We start from the raw sequence: 19587 nt of genomic DNA on the forward strand, positions 1-19587 counted from the left end.
AGTGGAGTTACTGGATCATATGGTTAACGTTTGCTTAACTTTATGGGAAACTGCTAATTAACTTCTGCCATGGTTGTACCACCTTTCATGTCACCAACAAGGTCTGAGAACTCCAGTTACCACACTTTTTTTTTTTTTTTTTGCTTTCTAGGGCTGCACCTGCGGCATATGGAAGTTCCCAGGCTAGGGGTCGAATCAGAGCTGCAGCTGCCAGTCTACACCACAGCTCCTGGCAATACTGGATCCTTAACCCACTGAACGAGGCCAGGGATCGAACCCACGTCCCCATGGACACTAGTCGGGTTTGTCACCCCTGAGCCATGACAGGAGTTCCCGGTTATCACACTTTTTACTTTCAGCCATTCTTCAGGGAGTAAAGTCTTCTCTTAATGCGAGGTTTACTTTACAATCTGAGTTTCTCATCAGGCATTGTTACCTTCTAGTTACGCAGGCAACTAGGCTCTCTCAAGAAAAAGTCTGGGGGAGTCCCTGTCATGGCTCAGTGGTTAACGAATCCGACTAGGAACCATGAGGTTGTGGGTTCGGTCCCTGGCCTTGCTCAGTGGGTTAAGGATCCAGCGTTGCCGTGAGCTGTAGTGTAGTTCGCAGACGTGCGCGGCTCAGATCCCGCGTTGCTGTGGCTCTGGCGTAGGCTGGTGACTACAACTCCAATTAGACCCCTAGCCTGGGAACCTCCATATGCGGCGGGAGCAGCCCTAGAAAAGGCAAAAAGACACAAAAAAAAAGAAAGAAAGAAAGAAAGAAAGAAAAAGTCTGAATCCGAACAGCCAGGAGCCAGAGACCAGGACTGGGCTGTATCCCAGCGTGTGTCCTGGACGGGCTAGTCCTCCCCTCCTGGGGAAGTTAATCATGGGTCACACCCGAGGCCTCAGGAATCAGACATTTGTGTAAACCAGAAGAATAAAAAAAACCCTTACCTGCTATTTTCCTCCGCATCCACGGACACACAAAGAGCCACACAAAGAGGGCGAAGAGCAGTGCAACGCCGAAGGAGATGAGAGCGATCGCCCACATGGGAAGGACCAGGCCCAGCACTGGGGGAAGAAGGCGACACGGGGTTGTCACTGGACGCTTCTGAGAGGCCAGACAGCAAGCACATCAACACACTCGCCACTCCCCAAAGCTGAGTGGATCACCTGGATTCTGCGTTTAATACAACTCTCACCCAGAAAAATGTGCTAGATGTTTGGGGTCCACAGCTGTGTATTTGCGACAACTATCCCTGTGGATAGGTATTTACATTGATGAGTAAGCTAATTATTAAAAATTGATCGGCTTCGGAGTTCCCGTCGTGGCTCAGCATACATGAGGTTGAGTGCTCACTCCCTGCCCTTGCTCAGTGGGTTAATGATCCGGCGTTGCTGTGAGCTGTGGTGTAGGTTGCAGACGCGGCTCGAATCCCACGTTGCTGTGGCTCTGGCATAGGCCGGAGATTACAGCTCCGATTCGACCCCTAGCCTGGGAACCTCCATATGCCGCGGGAGCGGCCCAAGAAATAGCAAAAAGACCAAAATAAATAAATAAATAAATAAATAAACTTAAAAAAAAAAAAAAAGAAAGGCCAGCTGGGTCATGGTATGTGTAGGGCGATCCAATTTATGCTTGGAAGAGAAAACCACCCGATGCCTTCACTCCTACCACACATGCAAATAGACAGAAAAGTTCTGGAGAGAATCCGTGGTTACTCCTGCAGAGAGATGGACCCTGGCGGGGGCTCTCCCATCTCACTGAAGAGACTTTTGTACTGTTAATTTCAAAAATTTCTAATAAACACATACTTTCGTAAATTGCTCTTAAAGAGAACAGTGGGTCTGATTTACTGCCCTGCCCTTCAGGAGGGCCTGGCACGTCTATGACTCCTGGGGCGGGGGGAACCCACCACCCCTCAACTTTTTTTTTTTTTTTGCTTTTTAGGGCTGCACCTGCAGCATAAGGAAGTTCCCAGGCTAGGGGTCCAATTGGAGCTACAGGTGCCAGCCTACACCACAGACACAGCAACACAGAATCTGTGCCACATCTGCAACCTACATCGTAGCTCACAACAACACCGAATCCTTAACACTGAGTGAAGCCAGGGATCGAACCTGCATCCTCATGGATACTAGTTGGGCTCGTTACCACTGAGCTACAAGGGGAACTTCCATCCCTCAACTCTTTTAAACTTGTAAAAAAGGTTTTCAAATTTTCAAAAAAAGATTGAAAGGAGTAAACTATTTAAAACTCTGCTCTTAGAGTAAATAACTCATAATGCACGCTTTGTTACACCATTAACCTTTTTATTTTGACCCACCCACAGCAAGTGGAAGTTCATTTCAGTGAGCGAACACTTTTGCCCTCAGGCCCCATTTCCCTCCATCCACACTGAGCGGGGCCCACAGCAAAGGCAGAGGGGGTACCACATGCACTGCTCCAAGCCCCCCCGCCCATGAGGGCTAGGGATCGACCTCATGCCAGCAGTGACTCAGGCCACAGCAGTGACAATGCTGAGCCCTTAACTGCGAGGCCACCAGGAAACTCCTTAACCATCTTATATGTTTAGGCCAACTCAAAGTTCCTCAGTTAAGGTATTACTAGACATTCTGGTAATGGTAAGAGGAAGAAGAGGTACTTAATACTATAAATGGGAAGTCAGGATTAGCATACATAAATATGAAAAAAAAACTATTATTATTTATCATTTTTCTATAATAAAGCTTGGGTCACTGGTGGGCACAGATACTCAGTGGCCAGGCCACTCTGTCCTCAAACCTCCAGTGACTCCAGAAGCAATGGCCCCACGTGGGGCTGCACCGAGGAACTGGCAGCCTGGCCCCAGCTTGGCTCTGTCCCAGGATCCGCGGCTTGGAATTGCTCGTAAAACTACTCCATCTGACCTCACTGGCCACGCCTGTGGCCACAGCTTCCTGCTTCTGTTTTCCATCTTTATGTCAGCGTCCTGGTGGTAAAGCACCACTGTGAGGTGGCTTCTTGCTGCCCTGAGTGGTGGCTGTAAACTACCAACGCCAAACTGATCAGCCAACGGCAATGCCAACTAAGGCTTACACGTACTTGGTTTCTGAAGGCGTTTCGCCACTTCCCCTGTGGCTCCTCCTGTTGGTGAAATTGTTAACTGCTCTACTTTGGGCTTCACCATGTTAACCTGATCTAGGACAGGCGCGCCCTGGGGGCCTTGGGGATGGGGAGGCAGTTTGGGAGAGGGATACGTACATTTCTTTTTCTTTTCTATTTCTTCAAGGCCACACCCACAGCCCACGGAGTTTCCCAGGCTAAGGGCTGAATTGGCGCCACAGCTGCCAGCCTACACCACAGCCACAGCAACAGTGAGATCTGAGCCGCATCTGCGACCTATTCTGCAGCTTGCAGCAGCGCTGGATCCTTCACCCACTGAGAGAGGCCAGGGATCGAACCCGTGTCCTCATGGATACTAATAGGGTTCTTAACCCACTGAACCACAATGGCAACGCCAGATGTGTAAATATTTCAGTGAGCGAACACTTTTGCCCTCAGGCCCCATTTCCCTCCATCCACACTGAGCGGGGCCCACAGCAAAGGCAGAGGGGGTACCACATGCACTGCTCCAAGCCCCCCGCCCATGCTCTCCCCTGAGGTCATGTGGTGGCCAGGGGCTGTGAGGACCAGCACCCGAAAGGGAGAAACTGAGGCCGGCTGCATGACCTTCTGACGCTTAAGACAAGAAGCCACAGGGTCACCTGCACCTTGAACCTTTACCATCACAGCTGCCTTCACGCACGGTCTGGCCTGGGAAGTGGCCAAGAGGCTCTGAAGGCGGCCTCTCAGTCACAAGAACCGGACGGAGATCAGGGGCTCACGTCGCTGGGGGTGGAAGGGGTGGGGGGTGGGGGCAGATGAAAATCAAGGGTGGGGGGAGGGGGGAGCAAAGGGGCAAAAGAACGTGGGTCCTAAGAGAAGAGGGAGGAGCAGAAAGGGGACAGAATTCGCATCTTCCCAAATTATTCCAGCAATTCAGTAAGTTAATAGGGCATCAAAAGAGCATCAGGATTAACTCGTATACAAAACAGAAATAGACCTATAAGACCTAGAAAAACACTGGTTACCAAAGGGGAAAGGGTAAGGTGGGATAAATGAGCAGTTTGAGATGAACAGAGGTGCGCTACATTTTATATGTATATATAAAATAGATAATCAACAAGGACCTTCTGTTTAGGAGCTCTGCTCAGTATTTTGTCATAATGTATAAGGGAAGAGTCTGAAAAAGAGTGTTCATTATATAATGTGTGTGTGTATAAAATTGAATCACTTTGCTATACCTCTGAAACTAACACAACACTGTAAATCAACAATACTTCAATAATAAAGAAAGGAGTTCCCTGGTGGCTCAGTGGATTAAGGATCTGGCTTTGTCACTGCTGGGGCCTGGGTGTGATCCGCATGCTGCAGGGAGGCCAAAAAAAAAATTAAAATTAAAAAAACTAAAATTAAAATTGGAGTTGCCATTGTAGCTCAGCAGTAACGGAACCCGACTAGTAGGCATGAGGATCAATCCCTGGCCTCACTCAGTGGGTTAAGGATCTGGCATTGCTGTGGTCGTGGTGCTGGCTGGCAGCTGCAGCTCCAATTGGACCTCTAGCCTGGGAACTTGCATATGCCGTGGGTGCGGTCCTAAAAAGACACAAAAAATTAATAAATAAAAATTAAGTAAAAATTTTAAAAAGCATCAGAATTTACTTTAAAGCCTGCATATAAGAGACGCAGACTGAAATCAACTATACTTTCATAAAAAATTTTTTAAATCAACAATACTTTAATTAAAAAAGAAACATAGACTGACAGTTATTTATGGGCTATAGCTCTAAACTGTACTAAATCCATTAAAATCAAATTTCATGGGTAAAAATTTAATTAAAAGCAAAAATCCAGCAGAGAAAAGCACTTCAGTCAATGTACCTCTGAGGGAAAACTAGTTTTCTTCCAAAAATTCAAAGCTGACATTTTTACAGCAAAGTTGTGGACAAAAATATTTCATAGTGAACTGCCTTCCCGTGAGGCTCTCGAGTTGGTTTCCAGCAACGACACTCGAGAGGGTGCCGAGGCACGGCCGCCCCGCACCCCGTGGACAGCAAAGTAGGCCATGGCTTGAATCGCTCCCGGTCCCTGGGCCAACAGTGGCTGCCAGGAACCCACACAGGGTGCTCGGAAGCCCAGACCTCGCTCCAACCCCTCAATGGCCTTTCATCTCAAGCTCTTTCATTTTCTGAACAGCAAAGATATGATGAATAGTGATTCAGCTCTAACCTCAAGCATCTTTGCGATTCTTTCCCAAACCCCCAAAGATCAGAACATCCAACGGACTTGGGGGAGAAGTCAATGGAACTTTTTAAAAAATTCACAGCCTTCTGGAGTCATGACTCGGTCACCGCTCTCAATTTTCACATAGGACAATCATTATTAGCATCTAATAAAATTAAATGAACTTCTATAAAACCAAGAAGGCTTTAGGCCATATTAGTTTCCTTAAATTAACTCCACTTTAAGCCTCTAGACACCCTCTCCTTTCTCTTTTTAATTTGATAAATAATACATGCTTGTGGAGTTCCCATTGCGTTGGCTCAATGGTAACAAACCCAATTAGTATCCACGTGGACTCAGGTTCAATCCCCGGCCTCGCTCAGTGGATTAAGGATCTGGTGTTGCCGTGAGCTGTGGTGTAGGTCACAGGCTCAGCTCAGATCCCGCACTGCTGGGGCTCTGGGGTAGGTCGACAGCTGCAACTCTGATTCAACCCCTAGCCTGGGAACTTCCACATGCTGCAGGTGTGGCCCTAAAAAGAAACAGGAAAAAAAATATGCTTATTATAAAGCTGTATAATAAAACTGTATGATGAACAAATATGAAAATTCCTCATTGGGAGTTCCCACTGTGGCATAACGGAATCAGTGGCATTTCTATAGGTCTAGGATGCAGGTTCAATCCTTGCCCTGCACAGCGGGTTAAAGGATTTGGCATTGTTACAGCTGCAGCATAGGAACTCCATGGGCCACAGGGTGACCAAAAAATAAATAAATAAGAATAAAATTTAAAAAAAATTCGTGTTTCTCTCCTCTTGAACCAACACTATTAACTATTTGGGGGGGGGGGGGGTGTATCTTTCCAGGCATCTTCTAGACATAAACATACACTGCAAAGTATTTGTAAGAATTTCTTTTTTTTCCTCTTAAATTTAACAGCTGTAAATCACACTTCATATTGTTCTGTGCCTTCATTTCTCACATATCAATGTATTGTGGACATCGATCCACAGTAACTAATACACAAGTTTACCTCATCTGTAGAATCATTTTTTTTTTTTAATTTTTGGTCTTTTTAGGGCTGCACCCGAGACATATGGAAGTTCCCAGGCTAGCGCTCAAATCAGAGCTGCAGCTGCCAGTCTACACCATAGCCACAGCAAGGTGGGGTCGGAGCTGCATCTACACCACAGCTCAAGGCAGCACTGGATCCTTAACTCACTGAGCGAGGCTAGGGATGGAACCTGCATCCTCATGGATACTAGTTGGGTTCATTAACTAGCAGCCATGATGGGAACTCCTGTAGAATCTCTTTTTACTACTACTCCCTGACTTGATGAACAGAGTTACTAGTTTTGGGTTTGTTTTGGTTTTAGATCAACATATTCAAGCATTAGAGGTGCTCCCTATGTAAAAGGAATCCTGGGGGCAACTTTAAGAAAATAAAGCATTGTTGGAGTTCCTGTCATGGCTCAGTGGTTAATGAGCCTGACTAGCATCCATTAGGATGAGGGTTCAATCCCTGGCCTCGATCAGTGGGGTAAGGATCTGGCATTGCCGTGAGATGTGGTATAGGGCACAGACATGGCTCGGATCCTGCATTGCTGTGGCTGTGGCGTAGGCTGGCGGCTACAGCTCCGATTAGACCCCTAGCCTGGGAACCTCTATGTGCCGCCAGTGCGGCCCTAAAAGACAAAAAGACAAAAAAAAAAAAAAAAAAAAAAAAAAGAACAACAATAACAAAAAAAGCATCACTTTGAAATTTTAAAATGCTATTTCCTAAATTTGGATTTTTTTTTCTGCGTATGGTATCAGCTTTCTCAAACCAGGGTTTCATTTATATTAATTCTGAGAAGGAAGTGAGTTTCAATCACTCTGCTCTGAATTCAGCTCTTGGTGATACTAGAGACCCTTCTCACCCCAGGGCCCCCCAACCCAGGGCTGAGAACCACTGAAGCTGCAATGCCAGGCTTCTCTACAGCTCAGAACTCAAAAATGGTAACATGGGACAGAGAGGTCCTCTGAGGACAAAGCTCCTCTCCCGAGTTGGCAGGGACCTGAGGGGAGGTTGATGCTCTGATTTCCTTGGGGCTGGACCAAAAGAGATGCCACTAGAGGAAGAAGAGGAGGAGGAGATGGGGGAGGAGGGGAAAGAGGGAGAGGAGGGGAGAGGAGGAGGGGGAGGAGGAGATGGAGAGGAGATGGAGGAGGAAGAAACAGAGGAGGAGGGACAGAGGGGGAGATGGAGGAGGAGGGGGAAGAGGAGGGGGAGAAGACGCAGGAGGAAGAGGAGGCGGTGGCAGCCCGGTCTCAGGTGCAGACCGCTCCGAGGAAGCCAGACACCAGGCCTGGTTAAGTTGGAGAATTCATCTGCTGGTAGGGAGTGAGCAAAGGCTGCTCATTAGAGCTTCTGAAGAGTGCCCTTTGCGGAACCATGGTAGGACAGCAGAGTTTCGGTAAAAGGCTGTGGTAGAGATGTAATTAAAGCAGCGGGCCTCCAAACGGACATGCATCATCAGATCCCTGAGCGTTTCCTGGCAAACACAGACCACTGGGCTGCATTCTTGCTCCATTCTGCAGGGATGAGGGGTGAGCCTGAGAGTCCGCATTTTTGACAAGTGACCATGTGACGCTGCTGCTGCTGGTCTAGGACCACACTTAGAAACCTTCATTAGGAGTTCCTGTCGTGGCGCAGTGGTTAACGAATCCGACTAGGAACCATGAGGTTGCGGGTTCGGTCCCTGCCCTTGCTCAGTGGGTTAACGATCCGGCGTTGCCGTGAGCTGTGGTGTAGGTTGCAGACGCGGCTCGGATCCCGCGTTGCTGTGCCTCTGGCGTAGGCCGGTGGCTACAGCTCTGATTCAACCCCTAGCCTGGGAACCTCCATATGCCGCGGGAGCGGCCCAAGAAATAGCAACAACAACAAAAAGACAAAAAAAAAAAAAAAAAGAAACCTTCATTAGCTGATCCCCCTGACAACTCAAAGCAGAACACCCCGAACCTCAGCCTTCATTCTTTAAATGCTGAACAAAAACCAGGTCCGGCACAGCTGAAGCCCTTCATTAAAAATAAGCTTCAGGCTTGTCTCCAACCCAACCCAACCCAAGTGAGCGCTTTATTTCAAGTTACTTTTGCTTCTTGCAAATTATTTTTTTAAGGACAAAAATGCACAGGCAATTTTTTTAAAGTGCTAACTCAGCCTCCGAAGGAGAAGGATGACTTTTGAGAAACGTCAGGGCGAACGCAAAGTAAAACAGATCACACTGAGCCCAGGAATATAAACAACTTCAAAATAATTTAGAGAGGAGGAACAGAGGAAGTGAAAACAGTGCACTGTAATTCAACAGTCCTTGGAGAACCACTGAATTCACCTCCGTGCATAAAAATGCCATTCGTCAGCATCTCTGAAAAGTTCAAACTGAGTAAGGTTAAGGCTGGCACTCTTCTTTTGTTCGCCAATTTCATTCTTTCCTTTTCTCTCTGGGGCCCGGTGTGTTGAAGAGAAACGGTCTAAGGAAGAAAGGGACCCACAGGGGTGAATTCCAGACCGAAAGAAAGGCAGGCAAATTCTGAAGGGAGCAGAGGACCAAGTCATCGTAGAAATGAATCTTCCCAGCTCAACCTCATCCCCAAGTACGCCACCACGGCTACAGATGACCCCAGAGGAGATGATAGGATGTAATTAATGTCTAGTTTGAAGGGCAAAAACCTTCAAGGTTTAAATTAAAATAGGATCTGGGAGTTCCCACTGTGGCTCAGCAGGTTAAGAACCTGACACAGTGTCTATGAGGATGCAGGTTTGATCCCTAGCCTGGCTCAGTGGGTTAAGGATCCAGCATTGCTGCAAACTGCAGTGTAGGTCACAAACACAGCTTGGAGCCCAAGTTGCTGTGCTGTGGTGTAGGCTGGCAGCTATAGCTCCAATTGGATCCATATGTCATGGGTGGGGCCCTAAAAAGAAGAAATAAAAGGGATCTGGGCTCACCTACTGGATATTCTGGAAACACTCCCAGGGGCCCAAGACATTATTAGCAAAGTCCTTCTCTGAGTGGAGGCACACAGTGGCTGTACCCTCAGTTCTGACTACCTTCCCTTTTTATGCCAGCCACCCCCCCGGAAAACTTCTAGCAAGAAATTCTCCAGACCTGTGTGGGAAAACAGACAGGATGACTTAGGACATGCTGGCTTAAGGATCCAGCATTGCTGTGTGCTGTGGTGTAGACTGCAGACACGGTTTGGATCCTGCATTGCTGTGGCTGTGGCGTAGGCTGGCAGCTATTGCTGCAACTCAACCTCTAGCCTGGGAACCTCCATATGCCGCAGGTGCAGTCCCCCCCACACCCAAAAGAAAGAAAAAAAAAGATTCAGACTTTTCAGTATTTCTAAATGCCACCCTCTTAACATTACTTATATATAATAATGTGCATATATATATATATATATATATATATATTTATTTATTTCTTGACAAAGATTTTATTTTGTGCTTTTTATTTTGCCAACACCTGCAGCATGTGGAACTCCCTGGGCCAGGGATCAAACCACACTACAGCAGTGGCCCATACTACAGCAGTGACTATGCCAGATCCTTAACTTTCTGAGCCACGAGGGAACTCCTACCTTACTTTTATAGTGGAAAAAATTTAAGTAGAAAGGAAAATTTTCAAGTGCTTGTTTCTTTTTTTACTTTAAAATGTAGACTCACATTACTTGGCCATTAAATAAACAGAAAAAACACAGCGCCAGGCTTCCAAATGTATTGGAAGTAATGTTTTTTTCTTTGTCCGCTGTACCCGTGGCATGCGGAAATTCCCAGGCCAGGGATCGAATCTGAGCTGCACCTGCGACTTAGGCCACAGCTGTGGCAACACTGGATTTTTAACCCACTGTGCCACAGCAGGAACTCCTTGGAAGTCATTTTTTAAAACGTGTGAAGAGGAGGGAAAGAATGCATGAAGTTGATGTATTGTGACTGTCATTAACGGTGACATTAATGATAGGCCCTAGATACGGTGTCTGACATCAATCAGAATGTCCTAACCAAGGCTGGGGCTCAGAACTAGTCTGCCCACCTCCAAGTCTGGTTCTGCACCCTACTAGTTACATGACCGCAGGTACCAGTCGGCACTGCTGGGCCTGTTTCCCACCTTAGAGGGTGTTGGCAATATCACCAGTTTCCTAGAGGACTTCAGAAGATGCAAAGGATCAATTCATGTTAAACTCAGCTCAGGAGTTCCCGTCATGGCACAGTGGTTAACGAATCCGACTAGAAACCATGAGGTTGTGGGTTCGGTCCCTTCCCTTGCTCTGTGGGTTAAGGATCCGGCGTTGCCGTGAGCTATGGTGTAGGTTGCAGACGCGGCTCGGATCCCGAGTTGCTATGGCTGGGGTGTAGGCCCGTGGCTACAGCTCTGATTCGACCCCTAGCCTGGGAACCTCCATATGCCGCAGGAAGCAGAGGTAGAAAAGGCAAAAAGACAAAAAAAAAAAAAAAAAAAAAAAATCAGCTCAGTAAAAGCACTTATTTATTTATTTATTTATTTATTTATTTATTTTTGCCACATCCTCAGCATGTGCAAGTTCCCAGGCCAGGAATCGAAGCTGAGCCACAGCAGTGACCCAAGCTGCTACAGTGACAGCGCTGGATCCTGGTGCAGAGCTATCCAAGGAACTCCTATCATTTATTTCGCACAACTTCTCTATGAGGTATTTATATCATCCTTAAGTTGCCGCAACCCATTACATAGTTTCATTTTCTCTAGAATAACTTAATCTCTTAGAAATACGATTTTCTTTTTAGGGCCACACCTGTGGCGGATGGAAGTTCCCAGGCTAGGAGTCCAATTGGAGCTGTAGCTACCGGCCTACACCACAGCCACAGCAATGCTGGATCTGAGCCGAGTCTGCAACCTACACCACAGCTCATGGCAGCACCGGATCCTTAACCCACTGAGCGAGGCCAGGGATGGTACCTGCGTCCTCATGGATACTAGTCGGATTCATTACCACTGAGCCGCAATGGGAACTCCGGGAATATGATTCTTTTAGCAGATCTGCAATAAAACTACACCAAAAAAGAGCAGTAGAAAAAAGGTGAATAAAAAAGAGAAAATAGGTGAGTACATAAAAAGTCAAATTTTAATAAAATTCACACAGTTTTGGTCCTCTGACATTTGGACCAAGAGCAAGGGAGCAAGAATAGAGGCTCAAAAAATAAAACGCAGAAACAGGGACACATGATCATCGTTTACATCAATTCCTGTTTCTAGGACTCGGCACGACAAAGGCACCCAGCCTTCATTTGCTCATCTCTCAAATCACCAACCAGCAGGTGTCTGCCTATTGACAGCTGCCTGGCTCTTTGTGCAGCTAAGCTGGGCTCTGAGAGCCTAGAGAGAACTAAGAGCAAGGGCTCAGGTGGGCAGAGCTCTCTCGGCTACAGGTTACTTTCCACCTGGTGCTCGGGGCCTGCCCAGCACTCCAGGAACGGACTGAGATGCTAAAAGGTCATGTTTTCTAGGGTGAAACTGAATGAAGTGGACCATTATCCCTTGTGAGAGCTGGATACGACTTTTGGTCATCCTACGGTATATTCTGTAAATGAGAGTGCTCCTGTAATTATGTCTGCACGTTTTGTTTTCTTTTTAAAGGCTGCACCTGCAGCACATGGAAGTTTCTGAACTAGGGGTTGAACTGGAGCTGCAGCTTCAGCCTACACCACAGCTTTTGGCAACAGCGGGTCCTTAACCCACTGAGCGAGGCCGGGGATCAAACCACATCCTCACGGACACTATATGGGGTTCTTAACCCACTGAGCCACAAAAGGAACTCCTGTCTGTATATTTTCTAACACATAAAACTTTTTTTTCTTTTTTAGGGCTGTACCCGCAGTATATGGAAGTTCCCAGGCTAGGGGTCAAATCTGAGCTGCTGGTACGGGCCTACACCACAGCCACAACACCACCAGATCCTTAACCCACTGAGGGAGGCCAAAGATCCAACCCGAACCCCACAGAGATAACATCGGGTCCTTAACCTGCTGAACCTGCTAAACTCCCTAAGACATAAAACTTCTACAAGGTTGAAAAAAAAAGCTGTGACGCTTCAGGAGAGCATGGACTTGGGGTGGGGTGAACCTCGTGGTACAGAATTGCTTTCTCTCTGCGTGTGGTTTTTTTTGTTTGTTTGTTTGTTTGTTTGTTTGTTTGTTTTGGTCTTTTTGCTATTTCTTGGTCTTGGGCCGCTCCCGTGGCATATGGAGATTCCCAGGCTAGGGGTCCAATTGGAGCTGTAGCCACCTGCCTACACCAGAGCCACAGCAACATGGGATCTGAACCGCGTCTGCAACCTACACCACAGCTCATGGCAACACTGGATCGCCAACCCGCTGAGCAAGGGCAGGGATCGAACCCGCAACCTCATGGTTCCTTAGTCGGATTCGTTAACCACTGTGCCACGACGGGAACTCCTGCGTGTGGTTTTTTTAATGTAACGGCAAACAGTCGTGGCAAACTCACTTCATAGTCTGTGAGCAGTCCAGCCCGAAAGGCCAACAGGCCAGTGTTACCTGAGGATGCTAGGGTTGCATCTCCCTCCAGCTCACAACAATGTGCAACTTAAAGCAGCTGGGATGCCCCACCCCCACCGCACCCCAGCTTTCACCCGCCGTCTGAGAGCCCTGCCCACAAATACTCCGAGCTTATAAGAGCCACATCCTGAGCGCTGCAGAGACGCCAAAGCAGAAGATTACAAAGTGTTGAGTCATTCAGGAAGGGTGCAGTACACAGACACATAATTACATACGGCTATTAAACCTGAGAAAAACCGCCTTGAGAAGATCCAGTTGGAATGATTAATAAGGATTCCCAGAGTTCCCGTCGTGGGGCAGGGCGGCAGAAATGAATCTGACTAGAAACCATGAGGTTGTCGGGTTCGATCCTGGCCTTACTCAGTGGGTTAAAGATCCAGCATTGCTGTAAGCTGTGGTGTAGGTTGCAGACAAGACTTGGATCTGGTGTTGCTGTGGCTCTGCCAGTGGCCGGCAGCTGATTAGCTCTGATTAGACCCCTACCCTGGGAACCTCCCTATGCCAAAAGTGCTGCACTGAAAAGCAAAAAAAAAAAAAAGGATTCCCTCCATTTAGCAGAATCTTTATCTTTTGAACAGAGAGGAGGGGATTTTTGTCAGATATGGGGAATAGCTGAATCTTAATCCTTACGGGACATGAATGAGAAGAAAAACAACCCAAACTACCGTATCTGCTGACTTCAGATACCCTGACAGTGATGGATGCGTTCGGGATCTGGCTGTAGGAGGTGCGCTTCAGAGAGAGAAACAGACAACCCTCTCTACCAAAGCGGGTGCAGAAACACGATACTACCAGCTCCTCAATGGGGAAATGGACACCATACGCAATACCGTATGTAAGTTTTGATGCACCCACTGCAAATGTAAAGGACAGAAGCTTTTTTTTTTTCTTTTTAGGGCTGCATATGCAGCACACGGAAGTTCTCAGGCTAGGGGTTGAATCAGAGCTGCAACTGCGGGCAGCCTACACCACGGCCCAGCAACATCAGATCCGAGACTGCATCTATGACCTAAGCCACAGCACACAGCAATGCTGGATCCTCAACCCACTGAGCGAGGCCAGGGATCGAATCCACATCCTCATGGATACTAGCCAGGTTTGTTTATGCTGAGCCACAATGGGGACTCCGAAAGGAACTTTTTTTTTTTGGCCTTCTTGCCTTTTCTAGGGCCGCTCCTGCAGCACATGGAGGTTTCCAGGCTAGGGGTCCAATCAGAGCTGTAGCCACCGGCCCACACCAGAGCCACAGCAACGCAGGATCCGAGCCTCGTCTGCAACCTACACCACAGCTCACAGCAACGCCGGATCGTCAACCCGCTGAGCAAGGCCAGGGATCAAACCCACAACCTCTTGGTTCCTAGTCATATTCGTTAACCACTGAGCCATGACGGGAGCTCCCGAAAGGTACTTTTAACCCTGCCCTCCCCCACTAACACACTAAATCCTTGTAAAAAAGAACAAATCCTTTACAAATTTACAAATCCTCATAAAAAAAAAGAATGGGAACAAAAAGAGCAATTCTGAAAAGAAGTTCATCATTGCTTTCAGTATCGGAAAAAAAGAAAAAAAAAAGAAAGCACAGCTCGAATCACTAGAGTCACTAGTCTGACAAGCTGCATGTTTGTGCTCAGGGCCATGTGAGGGGGCCCCTGGCCTGTTAGGATATAGGGCTGCTGTCCACACGTACTCCAGGGCCCCCTCTGGGCCTCTCAGAACAGGAGGCTCTGCTGAGATCCCATTCTGAGGAAAAAAAATTCAGCACAGGGAATGGGGCTAGAAGGGGCTTTCCACTTTCTCGTTGCAAACCTGAAAGTCTGCTGCTTTTGCACTTCACGTTATCTCCCGAGGATCTCAAACAAGTGCTTTTCCTGCTCTTTCCACTTCTCCCTAATGACACTGAGTAAAGCTTTCGATCCACAGCCAAGAGCAGTGGGGGCCCCCAATCCACCACGCCCTAGACTTGAATACTAGACTTGAACGTGCCCGGCCACGCGGTTCCGAGGTCCTTACCTGGTGCCCCGTGTACATGATGGAAAAGACGTTGATGGCGATGGTGGCGGCATAGAACACGGGAAGCGCCCGGAGGCCGTTGGGCACAGGGTCCTCCTGCATGATAACGAGACAAGGGGGGAGGTCAGGACTCCGGGGGCCTCTGTGGGCAGCACAGGCAAAGGACACCGGACGCTGTTACGGGGACGTCCTCCCAGCCCGTGTGGCCCTGTCCCTGTCTTGGGCTGTCCCTCCCACGGGAGTGCTGTTCCCAAGGGACACTTACTGTGCCTGGCAGATGCAGGCAAAGTGCTGGGATCACATGAGCTGGCGGTAGATTTAGGGACAGGGAACTGGTGAGGCTGGGACTAAGTCCCTAGCAGGCATCAGTTTCAGAACCCATGGTGCTCCCTCCTCTAGCTAAGCTCACACTGACCCTAAAAATCCACCTTCGACCAACACTTTGAGACTTGACTCTTTGAGGACGCCCTGAGAGAGGCAAGGGACTTCAGCACCACAGTGCTATGACTCGATTTTGTGTGACTCTGTGACACGGGTCCAGTTGGCTGTGTTGAAATATAGAAATACATGCTACGATTTTCCGAATCTTTTCACAAGCCAGAGCATTTAACCTTCAACTTGGAAAAGCTGAAAGAATGGTGGGTTGTCTAAGAAACATTTCTTTTACAATATTAGGCTTCCGGTACAACATTTCTTGCATCTAACACTTCAAGAGGAATAGTGCTGCCTGTGTTGTAGACAAACTAACACCTGAGAGAGTATTAGATACTGAGACTTTACAGAGGAAAAATTTAAGAGTTTAAGAGTTTAGATCTATAGAGGAGATATATATATATATTGCTTTTAGGGCCGCACCCATGGCATATGGAGGTTCCCAGGCTAGGGGTCTAATCAAAGCTACAAGCTGCCAGCCTACGCCACAGCCACAGCAACGCCAGATCCGAGCCGCATCTGCAACCTACACCACCGCTCACAGCAATGCCAGATCCTTAACCCACTAAGAGAGGCCAGGGATTGAACCCACAACCTCATGGTTCCTAGTCGGATTTGTTTCCACTGCACCATGACGGAAAAAATATGGAACTCCCATATTTTTAAATGTTATGGCTGTACCCAAGGCACACGGAGATTTCCAGGCCAGGGACTGAATCTGAGCCACAGCTGTGACCTGCACCACAGCTGTAGCAACACCGGATCCTTTTAACCCACCGCACCAGGCCAGGGATCAAACCCATGCCTCCACTGCAACCCAAGCCACTGCAGTCAGATTCTTTACCCACTGTGCCACAGAGGGAACTCCTGGAGGTACAGAGGATTTTGAAGCAAGTATATGAACTGGGAACTTCTCAACACAGCACTGGCACATAAATGTTGCTTATACAATTCAAAAAGGGTTAATTTCTAATAACCATATAAGATACTCTTGTATACTGACAAGAGCTACTCACGATACAAGGAAAAAATGGGGGAATTACCCAGTGGCCTAACAGTTAAGGATTTGCTATTGTCACTACTGTGGCTTGAGTTTGATCCTTGGCCTGGGAACATCTGCATGACACAGGCGCAGCCAAAAAAAAAAAAAAAAAAAAGGGTACATGAAGTCTAAACACCTACAGAGCTACAGAAGTAAGAATAAGTGGAGACTGTCTCACAGTCTTACTGTCAAATGCAAACGTGTGGAAATAAGGATGTTGGCAGAATGCACAACTCATCCTCATCAAGAAGCCATTCTGGAAGGTCTTAGGTGGCCACCAGTCCTTGTCGGGAGGCCTGGGCTGAAGGGAAGTAAGACGAAAGGAAAGGCAAGATCAGGGCTGGAAGGGGATTCCGCCCCAGGGTGTCCCAGACACAGTCAGAGGCAGGGCAGGTGAAGAGCAGGTAGGAAAGGGTGGGCAGGAGTCTGGGACGAGGGGCGGGCCCTTTCCTGACCTGCTGGGTCCCTAAAAGAGGAACCCGGGCTGAACTGAAAACAAAACGCTGAGATGCTCAAATGCCTCTGGTTCCAAAATGTTGTTTTCTTGGGGACAAGAGTTGCTCAAGAAAGACTCCCAGCCAGTAACCTCTCACAAGGTGTAAAGCCTTCAGTTTGCTTGTTTTAACTGAAACATCTTATGTTTTCTCAAATAACATACTCCTTTTTGTTTGTTTGTTTTTGTTTTTGGTCTTTTTAGGGCTGCGCCTGCAGCATGTGCAATTTCCTAGGCTAGGGATCCAATTGGAGCTACAGCTGCTGGCCTACGCCACAGCCACAGCAACACGGGATCTGAACCTCATCTTTGATCTACACCACAGCTCGTGGCAATGCCAGATCCTTAACCCACTGGGCGAGGCCAGGGATCGAACCCGAATCCTCATGGATACTACTCAGGTTCATTACCGCTGAGTCACGATGGGAATTCCCTCTTTTTTAAAAAAATTGAAGTGCAGTTGCTTTGCAATGTTGTGTTAATTTCTGCTGTCCAGCAAAACGTGCTGCACCCACGGCATGCAGAAGTTCTAGAGTCAGGGATCAAACCCATGCCATGGCTGTAACCAGAGACATGGCAGTGACAACACTGGCTCCTTAACCTGCTGAGCCACCAGAAAACTCCTTTACATTTTAAAAACACTATTCTTTTCCATTATAGTTTATCATAGGACATTTTTTTTTAAGAGCCGCACCTGCAGCATATGGAAGTTCCCAGGCTAGGGGGCGAATCGGAGCTGTAGCTACAAGCCTAAGCCACAGCCACGCCAGATCCAAGCTGCAACTGTCACCTATAGCTCATGGCAACTCGGGATCCTTAACCCACTGAGAGAGGCTGGGGATCAAACCCAAGTCCTCATGGATATTAGTCAGGTTCATTACCACTAAGCCACGAGGGGAGCTCCTATTATAAGACACTGAATGTAGTTCCCTGTGTTATACAGTAGGACCTTGTTGACTATCCCCTCTGTGCAGAATAGCTTACATCTGCTAACTCCAACCTCCTACTTCATCCCTCTCCCAACCCGCACCACTTGGTAACCGCAAGTCTGTTCTCCCTGTCCATGAGTCACTTTGTTTTCTAGTCAAATAACCTGTTCTTAAAATGAAAAGGCCAGCTGTCTCGCTGAGACGCATCTCCTTCCCTCCTCCCTCCCTTCTATCCTTCCATCCACCCATCATCCGCCCCCCCCATCCAAGCATCCACCCTGCCCTCTTAACAGATACTCAACTGGCATCTCTGAAGGGCTAAGCAGAGCTGGGCACTGGCCTACCCGCATGAACGGACAGGGTTTCTATTCTCACAGATCTTATAGTCAGGGAGCCAACGGGGGACCAAGCAAGAGAGCAAACACTGAGACATGTGAGAGTTGGTGATGAGAAAGCACTGAGCATGTGGGAATACAGAGAGGTGACAGACCGGAAGCTGGAGGTGGGAGAGAAGAAAGGCTTTAGCAGAAGTGAGGAGGAGGAGGAGGAGGAGGAGGAGGAGGAGGAGGAGGAGGAGGAGCTTGCCCCCAGGAATGGGCTCTTGGCAGGGAAATAAAGGGGGGGTGGCAAGCAGGCAAGAGAGGGTGGCAACTTCCAAGATGTTAACAGAGAAGGCCTGGCAAGTTTGCGATCATCCGAGAGGCAGAGCCCATCCAGACTTAGCAAGGGGACAGCTGAAGGCGGGCTGACCCTGATGTGCTGGCCTGTGTATAACTCAGTGACCAAAGGAGAGCAGCAGGTGCAACAACCCCGACAGGCAGGAACATGCTACCAAGGGTTTTTTCTAGAATACTGATCTCAGTAGGTTTTCATTTTTAGCTCATTCTATTTTTGATAAAAAATGTACCCCCATGGGTTGTGTTAATCGTTGTACAACTATAAATGTAATAAAATTCATTGAGTTTAAAAAAAATGTACCTCCAATAGGTATATTTCCTCCGGTTTTTTTTTTTGCTTTTTGCTTTTTGCTTTTTAGGGCCGCACCTGCAGCAGATGGACGCTCCCAGGATAGGGGTTGAATTGGAGCTGCAGCTGCTCGCCTGCATCACAGCCAGAGCAGTGTGGGATCCTGAATCCCCTGAGCCACAGTGGGAATTCCTATTTCCTTCTCTTTCTCCTATCCTCAAGGACAGGAAAAAAGCCAGGCACTCAAGCTTCCTTTCTGCCTTCAGGAACAGAATTTACCTTGCATCTTGGGTAAAGAAATTCTCTGGCTGTTTTCAGTGCCAATTTCAAAACCAGAATCAATCTCGCTCTATTCTGTTTAGCATTCAAGAAATGATGGGAGTTCCCGTTGTGGCTCAGTGGTTAACGAATCCGACTAGGAACCATGAGGTTGCGGGTTCGGTCCCTGGCCTTGTTCAGTGGGTTAAGGATCTGGCGTTGCAGTGAGCTGTGGTGTAGGTTGCAGACGAAGCTCGGATCCCGAGTTGCTGTGGTTCTGGTGCAGGCTGGCGGCTACAGCTCCGATTGGACCCCTAGCCTGGGAACCTCCATATGCCGCGGGAGTGGCTCTAGAAAAGGCAAAAAGACAAAAAAAAAAAAAAAAAGAAAGAAAAAAGAAAAAGAAATGATGACCTCTCCTTCCTGAGGTCTGTGTGCAGTGCCTGGGACTGCTGACCGATGACCTCACTTCCAGGGCTGCATACTTTACCCAGAACTCTTCCCGCCGCTTTGTAATCATGTCTGAGTCCAACTTCTGGGGGCTGTGTCTTGACAATTATTCCTCTGCCCCTGCTCTACTA

General features: G+C 47.9%; 1 protein-coding gene across 1 annotated transcript in view; it reads right to left on the minus strand.

Moving 5' to 3' along the window:
* The window catches only part of SLC20A2 (solute carrier family 20 member 2), a 114189-nt gene that overhangs the window by 19972 nt on the left and 74630 nt on the right, over nucleotides 1-19587 (minus strand). Inside the window, exons 6-7 of the mRNA XM_021078067.1 lie at nucleotides 14868-14984; nucleotides 939-1055 (exon numbers count right to left, since the gene is read on the minus strand). Of these exons, the coding sequence (XP_020933726.1) occupies nucleotides 939-1055; nucleotides 14868-14984 (234 nt within the window). The remainder of the gene's footprint in view (nucleotides 1-938; nucleotides 1056-14867; nucleotides 14985-19587) is intronic.

The sequence above is a fragment of the Sus scrofa genome, chromosome 17, assembly GCF_000003025.6.
Source record: "Sus scrofa isolate TJ Tabasco breed Duroc chromosome 17, Sscrofa11.1, whole genome shotgun sequence".
Classification (NCBI taxonomy): Eukaryota; Metazoa; Chordata; class Mammalia; order Artiodactyla; family Suidae; genus Sus; species Sus scrofa.